Raw genomic sequence first — 10,698 nt, 5'->3', positions numbered from 1 at the left:
CATTGTTTTCTTTCTATGAGTGGGTTGTGGACTTTAACAGCGGAAAATAACTAGGTGTAGACAGAGGTCTCTTTCTTCTGATATAATACCAATATGAGGAAAATGTGGTTTTAGAAGTACAAAGAATGTAGTGCTTGCAATACTAAACATAACCACTAGGTGTCTGTGTTGCATTCTGCTGTGTGACTCTCCAGCACAGTCACCATGAATGGCGTCAGCATCCTGTCCAAAATTCTGAATTGAACTTCAACTATTGCATACATGCGTTCACCATGCTTTTGTTAGATTTCTGCTGTACTTGATAAAATGTATTAGTTTATTTCCTGTTCCGACACAGAAAAGGCTGAGAGCCTGCTGCCCTTGTATGACTCTGCAGACAGACCAGGGTCTGGTCTATTGATTGTATTATAAAGAGGGGGCATGACTGTGGGGTCTGGCAACACTCGTCGTCGTCTGGATTACAATGTTCTCTCTGTGCGTCATTTCGGCCTCCACACCCATGCTTGTGCACCGCGGGCCCTGAAGAACACTACTCCTCTTTGGCTGCCTCGCAGTCAAATTTAGCAACATCTGCTGGAGCGGCGTCCCCCGTGAGACACCCCGACACAGGGATTGCATTGTTTGGCCATTACTTTTGGCACGGATTTGGCATTTTACATTTCCTTGTAGTTCACTCCAAAACCCTCAGGAGATCTGAAGCCTGGTTGATATCTGACAGCTGTGGGGTGTCTCCCTCTGCACCTTCTTATGGTCTCCTCCCACTGAGAGGAAACCATATGAAGCTGCGGCCTACAGCTGTTGCATGCTTTTGAACCACAGCTTGGTGAGCGACCAAACATGTGGGAGGACTCAGATCAGATGATGTTACTATCAACCATCTACTTTTTATCTGCTAAGCAACTTTATATCACTTTGGGGTCTAGTTAGCCTTATAATTAGACCAACTGCTGCCAGAGTGCTACCGGTTCACATCCTCTGGCTGGTTTTCTTACAGCCCCATTAATAGCGCTACTTTTGGGAGCACATTAACATTGCGGCGTTATAAGGGCTCTATAATAGATTTATAAAAATACACAGCCCACTGCTCTGTAACAATACCATAACAACAATCAAAAAAAGGGGTTTCGCTAATACAATATAGGCTTACATTATGTCAAGTACAGCCACAAAAGAAAGGTTGGGGATAAAGTGTCCAAACATCCTGTATGTCCCCTCAGTGGAGAGCCCCCACTCCCCATCAGACGGTCTGTCTGGGGGACACCTGAGCCCCTCGCTGGCCTCCCCTGCCAGCTGAGCTCCGTCTGTCTGTGATCCCACTGCCCACCAGGGCCATGCCGGCCCCACCCAGACTCCCTGCTGACCACTTATCGCTCAACTCTCAGCAATCGTTTGTGTGTGTGTGTGTGTGTGTGTGTGTGCGTGCGTGCGCACTCTCGGTTCCTCCTACAGTCACTTAATCAGACTTGACAATGTTTTTTTGTTTGTTTATTCTATTTTTTTTACTAATGGTTAAAAAACTTTCAAGCAGCATAGCCTATAAATCATACAGATTATCCGTCAGTATAATAGTAAGTGTACCTAGGCAACCGAGGCTATATGGCAGTGTAGGCCCTATACAGTAACACACACATTAGATCTACATGTAGGCCTATGCAATTCTGTTGTAGCCTATTGCATTTTTAAAATCGAACTGTGTGGCACAATTGAAAATAGGCTTGGCTACTTCATTAGGCAACATTCAAAAGTAGCCAAACAATTTAAGTGGAAATCTTACTTAAGAGGATTTGTGCTTTTAAATTGCATTCTGGTCTGTGCCTCACTGCATCTGTGCTGTGGAGTCAAGTGACCTTGCTCGAGCTGCCGCCCTGTTGATGCTGTCCTTTAAAAATCCCTCAACATCTGGAGCGTCTCTCACAAAAGTCCCAATGATATCATCCACTCAAGTTCAGACCCCGCCCTGTTTGTCCTGGATCCTAAGCTTGCATCTGCCCAGACAGTTTTCTGAGAGTGTCTACTAAATAGGGAGAATTGTACCCTGGTTCTCGCGTTATGGTGACAAATCTGGGTGATTTTTTCTGGGCTCCTGTAAAATTTCGTTTGAACTATTCCCGGAAGTTTGCTCCCACAAATGGCCTATCGGTTTAGTAACGGCCGGCGTCAAAGTTTTCTTAGGGGCGTTAAGCTGACAAATCATAACAATGACGAAAAAAAGTTTTCACAAAAAGTATTAGGCTATGTCAGGGAGAGACTTCAAGTACCATAATGCAACCCGAACAAAACATCGTCTCCCTTAACTACGGCTTTTTGGCACGCCCAAGTGGGAGGCCAATCTGAAAAGGCTTATTGTGTAGAACTGTGATTCAGTGTAGTGTGCGGTGCAGTGTGGATCCTTAACTGTATCTGTTGGTCAGCATTGGAAGGATTAACAGGCAGCAACACAGACGGGGGACCGCTTAGCCTGAATCATGCGCATCGTCACCATAACAGCTAACTGGGAGTGGTGCAGAAATTGTGCAAGATACGGATAAGACACGTTTTTTGATTTCATTGCGCGGTTGCTTAAGTTGCTGCCGAATTCCCCCCGAACGTTATAATGCTTGAGGAAAACTCTTGTCTTTGGTTAAGTCGCCTTTTACTGCTTGCGCCAAGTGTGTGTCGGTGTGAAGTAATCAGACTGGGATAAAGCTGGAGAATTAGGGACTTCTCCTTACAATATCGGATACATTTTTTGTTTTATTCTCCGTGATTTTTGAAGTGGAGGTCGAGAAGAGAAGGCGACTGAAGTGTTCACACCACCTTGAAACATGGGGAACGCAGGGAGTATGGACCAACAAACTGACTTCAGGCATAACATGCCTTTAAAACTGCCCATGCCGGAGCCAGGTGAATTAGAGGAACGATTTGCTGTCGTTTTGGTGGGTAAAACACAACTTTAATGTATGTTTAATGTCTCTGAAATTGTGTCCTATTCTTTGTTCGACCCATGCCTCTCTTTTCGATCCGCACATCTGTTTGGGGCTGGTCTCAGAACTAGTGAGCCAACTCATTCACGCTGCTTATGGTTCTAACATCGTTGTAAGTTAGCTAGCAAACTGCGTTTCTTTGAGTTTTCAGTTTTCCGTTACCTTGTTTCAAGACACATTGATTTTCTGTGTACATTTTCTTTAGAGTTTTTAGTCGTGTGCCAAAAGAAAGGCAGTGAAATATGACTTCTCTGTTAGTACGTCAGCCTAAGAACGTTATTATGCAACTTATCAATGTAGAAGGCTAACCTTAGCTAATTTATTACCCTTGCAACTAAGTTACATATTTGACAGTTATTTGTGTGATATTGTTGGTTGATGTTAATTAATGTCACGCACTTACCAACAACGCTCTACCTCTCGTAGGCCTAAGTCTACATAGACAATATTGATAACCTATTGATAGTCTTTTGGTGTGTGTAACGTTAATTCGTTTTTTGAAGTATGTTAATCCTTTTAGAATAAAAAAGCTACTCAAGCTTGCTAAAGGCTAGCTAGCCAAATTGTAAACCCTATCTCAAAAGATCAGTCGAACAAGCCCAATGCTACTATCTAATGAATTAACACATCAATTCACTGATGACAAATAGGCCTATTTTATAAACATTTTATATGACTTCGGTTATCGTTTCATTCATATTAACTTGCCTTCTTCCTGTTATCAGTCATACTGAATGTTTAAGACATAGGCTAATATTAAGTGGCCATAGCCTAGATATTGAGATGTTTTTTTTTTTTTTTTTTTTTTGCCACAAACAGTAACGCTAGCCTAGTCTTGGACTATTCCAAACACCTGTTTGCATGGTCACCCTAAGCCTAATTGTTGCCTAATTGATATGCCCAATAACATTATGCTTTTGTTAATTGATTCTGGCAGCGATACATTCAGTTCTTAGCTACTTTTCAGTTGCTGCTATCCAGAAATCTTGTCACACCAGATTTCTGTCAGAGCACTGTTTGATTTACAGCTGCATTTCAAAATTCAAAGGCTTCTGTAATGAGATGTCTCCTTGAACGTGGGGTTGCACCTGTGTATGCCAGATGAATGTGAAGAATGTGTTATGATGAACATTCTGCAGACTTGAGAGCAGTTCTATTTGAGCTGGTGGGCAAACAGACTTTGGCAGAAGACATTAAAAAGAGTCGGCATCCTTCAGCTGGACACGATTTTATGAGGGCGTTTGAATGTGGGTCAGACATTAGGGTGGTTGAATCTAATGCTCCACTAAACTCAGGCACTGACTCCACATTAGGGCCTTAGCCGGGCAGCTTACACTCTTTTGAGCATGGGCCCATGGCTGACTCCCAGGAAATACTTCAGGTTGCCAGGCTTAGAATGCAACAGATCTCTCAGCCAGGCTCAGCATGAAATGTCAATTAGTAACTTATACCTTAGGTGTTAGATGGTAACTAAGATTTAACATTTTTCATTTGAACAAGAAATGTACCACAGGCAAAAGGACAAAAAGACAAAACTCAATTAATGGGTTGCATTAGTTTGTTTTCATTAAATATGGATTGTGTGAGGTATATTTTCATCTTAAGAAAGGAAAGCAAACAACCTACATTGCAGGCTGTCACACAACAGTGACTTGAGGAAAGGGACAGAAAAGTTGAAGCAGTTGGAAAGGAAATGAAATTTGCTTTGTTGTGAGTTATTCATCCATAACCTGAAGCAGTGGTTTTGTTTGCTGATAAAGCAGGCTGGAACCCCATGCTCCCTTTATTACCTAATGGAGCGAGTTTTTCGTGGGAGTCACTAATGCGTGTCACAGTGTTCTTGTTGGGGTATAATTGCTGTGTGTCCCAGGCAGATGAATCCTTCTCTCTTAGAGACAGAGGGAGAGAGATAGAGAGAGTGAGAGCGAGCGAGAGAAAGATAGAGAGTGAGAGAGAGAGGCCAGACCACTGCTTTATGCTGATGCAAGATGTGCACGCTTGAGTGCATGGCATTAGAAAACCTACCTAATCCTGTCTGTTTCTAGGATCACCTGTTGCTTGTGGTCTCTGTGGAGAACAGAAGGCTGCTTTTTTTGTTGTTTAGTCAAAGCACACCTGTGTACTCTATGATGTTTTAGTCCCAGACACCACCATGATTCCTATAATATGGAGAAACAGACCACACAAATGATAGTCAACAGAGAATGCTAAGCCCATCACCATACTTAGAAGAGAATGAACTTCAGAGCTCAGTGGTCAGCGCCCACTGAGGCAACTTCATCGGCATCATCAGGGCCCATGAAGACAGTAAGACATGCTTTTAATCTCCTGCTCGTCTGGGATAGCAGCTTCACATCTCCCGGCTCCCATCTCAGGCTAAATCCCTCTAAGGTGGAGTGATGGATGGCTGGTTGAGAGAGCGACTCCGTCCGGACTCTGAGCCCATATCTCACAGTGCCCGACTGGCATGTCGGGCAACTCAAGCTTGGCTCGTCATGTCCTTACTCCTTTGGCAGGCAGCTCTCCTCATGGCATTAGCAGTGTTTAGTGTTTTAATCGCGGCACTTAATGTTATTTACTGCTGTTTAAGCCCTGATGCATGTCATCCGTGGCAGCTGGCTGCCCAGCTATTAATTGCATAGGCAAGAGTGTGACTCAGGGTGTGAGTGTGATGTGCGCGACCTGTCACTCCGGTGCTATGATTGAATAATTAGCCTGCCCGTAAGAGAAGAGGCTAGTGCTAAGCCCTTTAAGCGCTGCTTGAACTCTACTGAGAGTACGGCATGTTATTCAGAGCCGTAGTTGTGTGTGACTTGGCGTCAGACCTTTTGCCTGTGACTGATTATTTTTACAGGCTATAAAAAGAAGACAGGAGGAGAGGAGAAAAGCCGTAGAGGCTGAATTCGCTCACTTAATCCATGTCCAGGGGCAGGAACCACAGCCACAAATGACCATGCATTTTAATCACACCAGAAGAAAGTAACTATAAAAGACACGCCTGTGTCTAACTCTACAGTCTACAGTGCCCTAAAAGAATGTCAAAGGAGGCTACTTTCCAGAAAGTTGCACTTCTTAATTTATATGTCAGTGTAAAGTGGGGAGAGAATGCCAAACGCATTATGATGTTTTAGGGTAGGCTAAATGTCACTATAAGTATAGTCAAACTGCACTGAAGGCATCTCCAAACTCCTTATTGTGAATTGTCCAACTTGTTGTCGTTCCCCTTCAGGATCTGCCTTGTTGTCAACATTTAATTATGTACAGTGTGTGTGACGTCCATGTCGACACACTAGTTAAAATGCTGAAAGAAATCTTTGACAATTATTTTCAAGAGATTGGAAAGGTCACAGCATGCTCCTGGCTTGTTTGTGGAGTGTCAGACCCCCCTAAAAAGAACCAAATGGCTCTTATTCCCGACACATTCAGCGCAGCTCCACGACTGAGGAATGCGAGGATCCCTGGAGTTGCAGCTGATATTTAAACCAGACATAATTGTGATGCTTACGACTCAGCCAAGAGGAGAGCAACATATATTTTCTCTCACAAAACCTTGGTCCTTGACCATGAAAACTGAAAGTAATGCAAAGGTCCTTTGTCTCCGTCACATGTCTGGCCTGAGAGTTCATAAACATAGAACTGGGGGATAGGCTATGCCTTTCATTTGGTCTGTGTTTTTCCGCAATGTGAGCTATGAATCAGGGGTGGAACCATGTCACTCACAAACGTCACGTTACACTTGCATGGGGTTTTGAATATTTGACTGCCTCATCACCTCCATTTTTTCTGGCTCAGTCTTGCATAATATAGCCTACCGCCACTGTTGTTCTCAAGCTGGAAGGCAGACTGTTATTGTTATTGGCATTGAGTGGTTTAAGTGTCTTGGAATGTGCTTGTGTGAATATAGTCACCTCAGTGTTAATTCCCAGGAGGGAAATGGTTTGCAATGTTTGGCATTTCACTGTGTCTTTCAGGCAGGGGCATGTCTCAAAGCGCTAGCGTGGTTGCCATAGCAGCAGCGGCATGACCGTTGTCTCCTCAAGGAGTTGAGACTGGATGAGATGAGTTACACCAGGGGCTTGAGTAAGAGTGTCCTAAATCAAGAATGTCAACTGTTTAGGACCTCTCAGTGTTTATGTCACTTACAGAGTTGTGCTGTAAACGATTCACCTCACTTTTTAAAAAAAATGTTTTGCAATGTTACAAATGCTGTAAATATATAATTTATGAAAACAGGTATGGCCTGTTGTACATTACATGTTCTAACTTATTCAGTGAGGCTGCACTAATACAGTCAAAGTCAGGTGGAGGAACACATAGCCTAGGGTTATCTTTTAACATTTTAGGGCTATATTACTAATATTTTTTCCACACCTCTCTTGAGTCATTTAGCCTCTGTCTTACTTGTTTATGAATCATTGTCCAAAAGACTGTAAAATCTTATTTGGTGTTGTATGAGGTGTGAGTCACGTGCTGTGGGTAGCTCAGGAGTACCGGAAGATGACACCCCCCAGGAAAAATGCGGTAGCTTTTCCCTCAGCTAGCCATGCACTTTTCATGGAAACAGTGTGTTCACAGTCTTGAACACAATGATGGCTCTCTTAATTTAGCCAAGGCTCTGCCTCTGCTGAATGCCCTGCCTCGGCAGCAGAGCAGGAAAGTTTATGAGGCAGTTATTGGGGCTCACTTGAATGCCATATGGGAGCTGGTGGCTTAGCTTTTGTTATAGCTGGAGTTCTCAATAGTCAGCCCAGATTACATCTAAGCTGCTTTGTTTAAAGGCAGCCAAAGGGCCATCTTTTTTTTTGTGTGCATGTACGTGTGTGTGTGTGTGTGTGTGTGTGTGTGTGTGTGTGTGTGTGTGTGTGTGTGTGTGTGAAACTGTGTGTGTGTTTTGCACTGTCTCTTGTGGCTCTACTTTGAAATTGTTCAGCCCATACACTGTTGACATTGTGGGCACGGAACATCTGTCTAAATATAGGGATAGCATGTTATTAGCCGACTTATGTCTACGATCAAAGCTTTAGCAAGGGTGCCATATTTTGGTTACCTTTCTATATTCAACTTTGAAAAGACACTCCCACAACCAGAAAATGGTTTAATCTTTTGAGTGTATTTTGGCAACAGTCCTGAAAGGCATTGTGGAAGCTATTAGGAAAATGCATTAATTCGAACATGATTCTAAAATATATATTTAAGGGTGGCTTGATAATCTTTGTTATTCAATTTGTAACGTGACGCCCTCCCTACCTATGATTGGAGGGGATAGATGACTTCTGGAAGAGGTTTGCCACACAGTGAGAACTCCTCCACCGCCACAGCTTGATAGGATTGGCTCAAGCCGTCATGCTTTTGTTCACCAGATGCTCTGAATTAATGCTTGTGCTGATTTTCCTTTTAGATACATGCTATTTTTTCCCCCATAACTTATTTCCCCCTTCTGAGAACTCTTTGTTCTAAATAAATCTCCTGTTCTTGTGAAATCTAGGCATGACAGACCCCCCACCACATGCATCCACCCACCAGCCCCACCCCCCACCCGATACAAATTTACTCTCAATAAGTGTAAGATCTCACGTACAGTAATGGCCAATGTTGAGGAGAAGAAGAGTGCTAATTGTTAGTGACAAAGTGGTGTGCAGTGTAGCATTGTGAGTCACTGCAGTTGTGTCAGTCACACAGCTACTGTACATAAGCTACGTGTCACTCACAGGCACTGCTCACACGTTACGTGTCTGTGGCTTCACTCTGTTGCAGTTAATTGTGGTCTGTTTCAAGCATAAACCCTGTTTTGTCCCTCTCGAGACAATCTCTAATGTGTGAGGGATGAGAGAGGCAAAGGGAACACACCATTGGTGTGAGGGAATACCACCAGAGTTCGGTCTATTGTTTATTCTCTACAGAGTCGTGTGTGGTGCTTTGCTTTGTTGACACATTTGTAAAAATGTATTGTTTTAATTGGAGGTGAGAAACCATTGTCATCGCCAGATTATTGGCTATGTGTTGTTTTGACTGAGCCCTTTAGAATAGAGGATGATTTAAATCAGAAAACAGAACACTGCTAATTAAAACATACTTTTCCCCTGGTTCTGACATGCCCTATATGGGTTAAAACGTGACAGTAGTTTATTGGTAGAGTTTTGAGACGCTGTGCTGGAACCCATTAATGTCTTAACTTTTATCTATTGCACATTTTCTCTGAAGGCACCCTCAGACAGCCTGCCATGCTTTAGCTCGGGGGGTTTATATGTTATTCTTTATGTAATTAGTCAGCTTTTAAGGATTGTTAAAGGAGAGTAGGGCATTAACGGCAACAGCAATCTTGCAATTACTACGCCATTAATGATAGGGTTGCCTTCTTCGTGGAACTGTCGGAAGGTTACGCGGTGGCAACAGTGCCCACAGAAGTAGCAGCGGACCAGCCATGCTCAACCGAAAGTAAGTCAAGTATCTGGAAGCCCCCTTAGCAAGATGGGATTAGGAGACAGTGCATTCCTCGCATTTTCACGCGGACTCTTCATTAAACAAGTGAACAATGCCCATTCTCAGGGGCGAAGCGTTTGGCTCGGCCACGGCTGGAGTCCCGTGCGCCTAGCGCCAGAGAACAGAGGCGCTCTGTATTCCAGGCACGGCCCAAGAGCCTGGCACTGAACCCAGACCTGCCGGCATCCAGCGCCCTGCCCCTGGCCGGGGCCAGGGCCGTCACGCCGAGCCGAGCCGAGAGGCGGCTTCCCGTAGCCGAGGGGCGGTTGGGGGTGGGGGGGGTTGTAGTAGCGGCGTCTTACTGGAGAGGGTTGATTGAAAGGCGACTGGTGACGCAGCAGCAAACTCCCCCAAAACTCCAGGAGGCCTCTCCGGCCAATTAGCCGTAGTTAAGAGCTGCGTTTTCTGCAGCTCAGTCTAGGCGGGCGGGGAGCGGAGCTGCAAGGGCCGAGACTGTTGGCGAGCTGCGCCAGCGCTCTGGGCTCAGCGCTCTTGTCAGGAGGAGCACAGGCTGTGGTTGCCTGTATGAAAAGCGGATTTCTTTCCCCCTCCCCCCTCCGCTCCTCTCTTTCTAAGGCTCTGCGTCAGTGCCTCGAGGCCCGCCGGCCGTCTGGCCGCGTGTCAGCCTTGTCGTGTGGGAACCAGACTCTTGGCCGCGCGCTCCGGTGCTCGCTGGAACTTTTTTTCTGGTGGCTTGTGTTTGTCTTTTATGGCCCTGGCTCTGCCTGGCGGAGGTGGACACTGATACAGCTCTGATTTGTAGCTGATCTGCGCTGCTGCTCGAAGACCGCATGGGCTCCACATGCACGCCCTGACACGGCCCCTGATGGATGAGGCTGCGCGGAGACGCCAGGTCTCCTTGCATCACTCGTTAGCATAATCACCCTCTGATGTCGGAATCAAAAGACTTTTGAATCAAGAGACTCTCGGAGTCAGATTCAGCTGCTCCTCTGTACAGTATACTCACTGAGGGGATCCACTCCCTTGATTTATTTGCCAAATCAGCCTGGGTCCCAAATAATTAAGTAATTATCAGCACACGGTGAAAATGAAGATGAGGTTGTACAGTTGTACTCAATGACCTGACATACCCTGTACAATCTTCAGCCTGCCTTTTTGAGAGGACGTACAGTAAGCGAAGCTGAAATAATCCAGATATCCCGCTGTAGTTTATACCACTGTCAACAGCAGTAAATATGGTGATAGAGATAAGATAGAGACACCCTTGTGTATTTTACAGGCCACTGTGTAGCTT

General features: G+C 44.8%; 1 protein-coding gene across 4 annotated transcripts in view; it reads left to right on the top strand.

Annotated features, from left to right (window-relative positions):
- The first annotated feature begins 2,395 nt into the window (after positions 1–2,395).
- fmnl2a (formin-like 2a) overlaps positions 2,396–10,698 on the top strand; it is a 61,488-nt gene continuing 53,185 nt past the window's right edge. For all 4 annotated transcript variants that reach the window (XM_062534040.1, XM_062534043.1, XM_062534041.1 and 1 more), the window contains exon 1: positions 2,396–2,915. In XM_062534040.1, the coding sequence (XP_062390024.1) occupies positions 2,805–2,915 (111 nt within the window). In that variant the 5' untranslated portion in view covers positions 2,396–2,804. The remainder of the gene's footprint in view (positions 2,916–10,698) is intronic.

The sequence above is a fragment of the Sardina pilchardus genome, chromosome 4, assembly GCF_963854185.1.
Source record: "Sardina pilchardus chromosome 4, fSarPil1.1, whole genome shotgun sequence".
In the NCBI taxonomy this organism is placed as follows: domain Eukaryota; kingdom Metazoa; phylum Chordata; class Actinopteri; order Clupeiformes; family Clupeidae; genus Sardina; species Sardina pilchardus.
The sequence above is the reverse complement of the archived record's forward strand: the minus strand, read 5'-3'. Positions and strand labels throughout refer to the sequence as shown.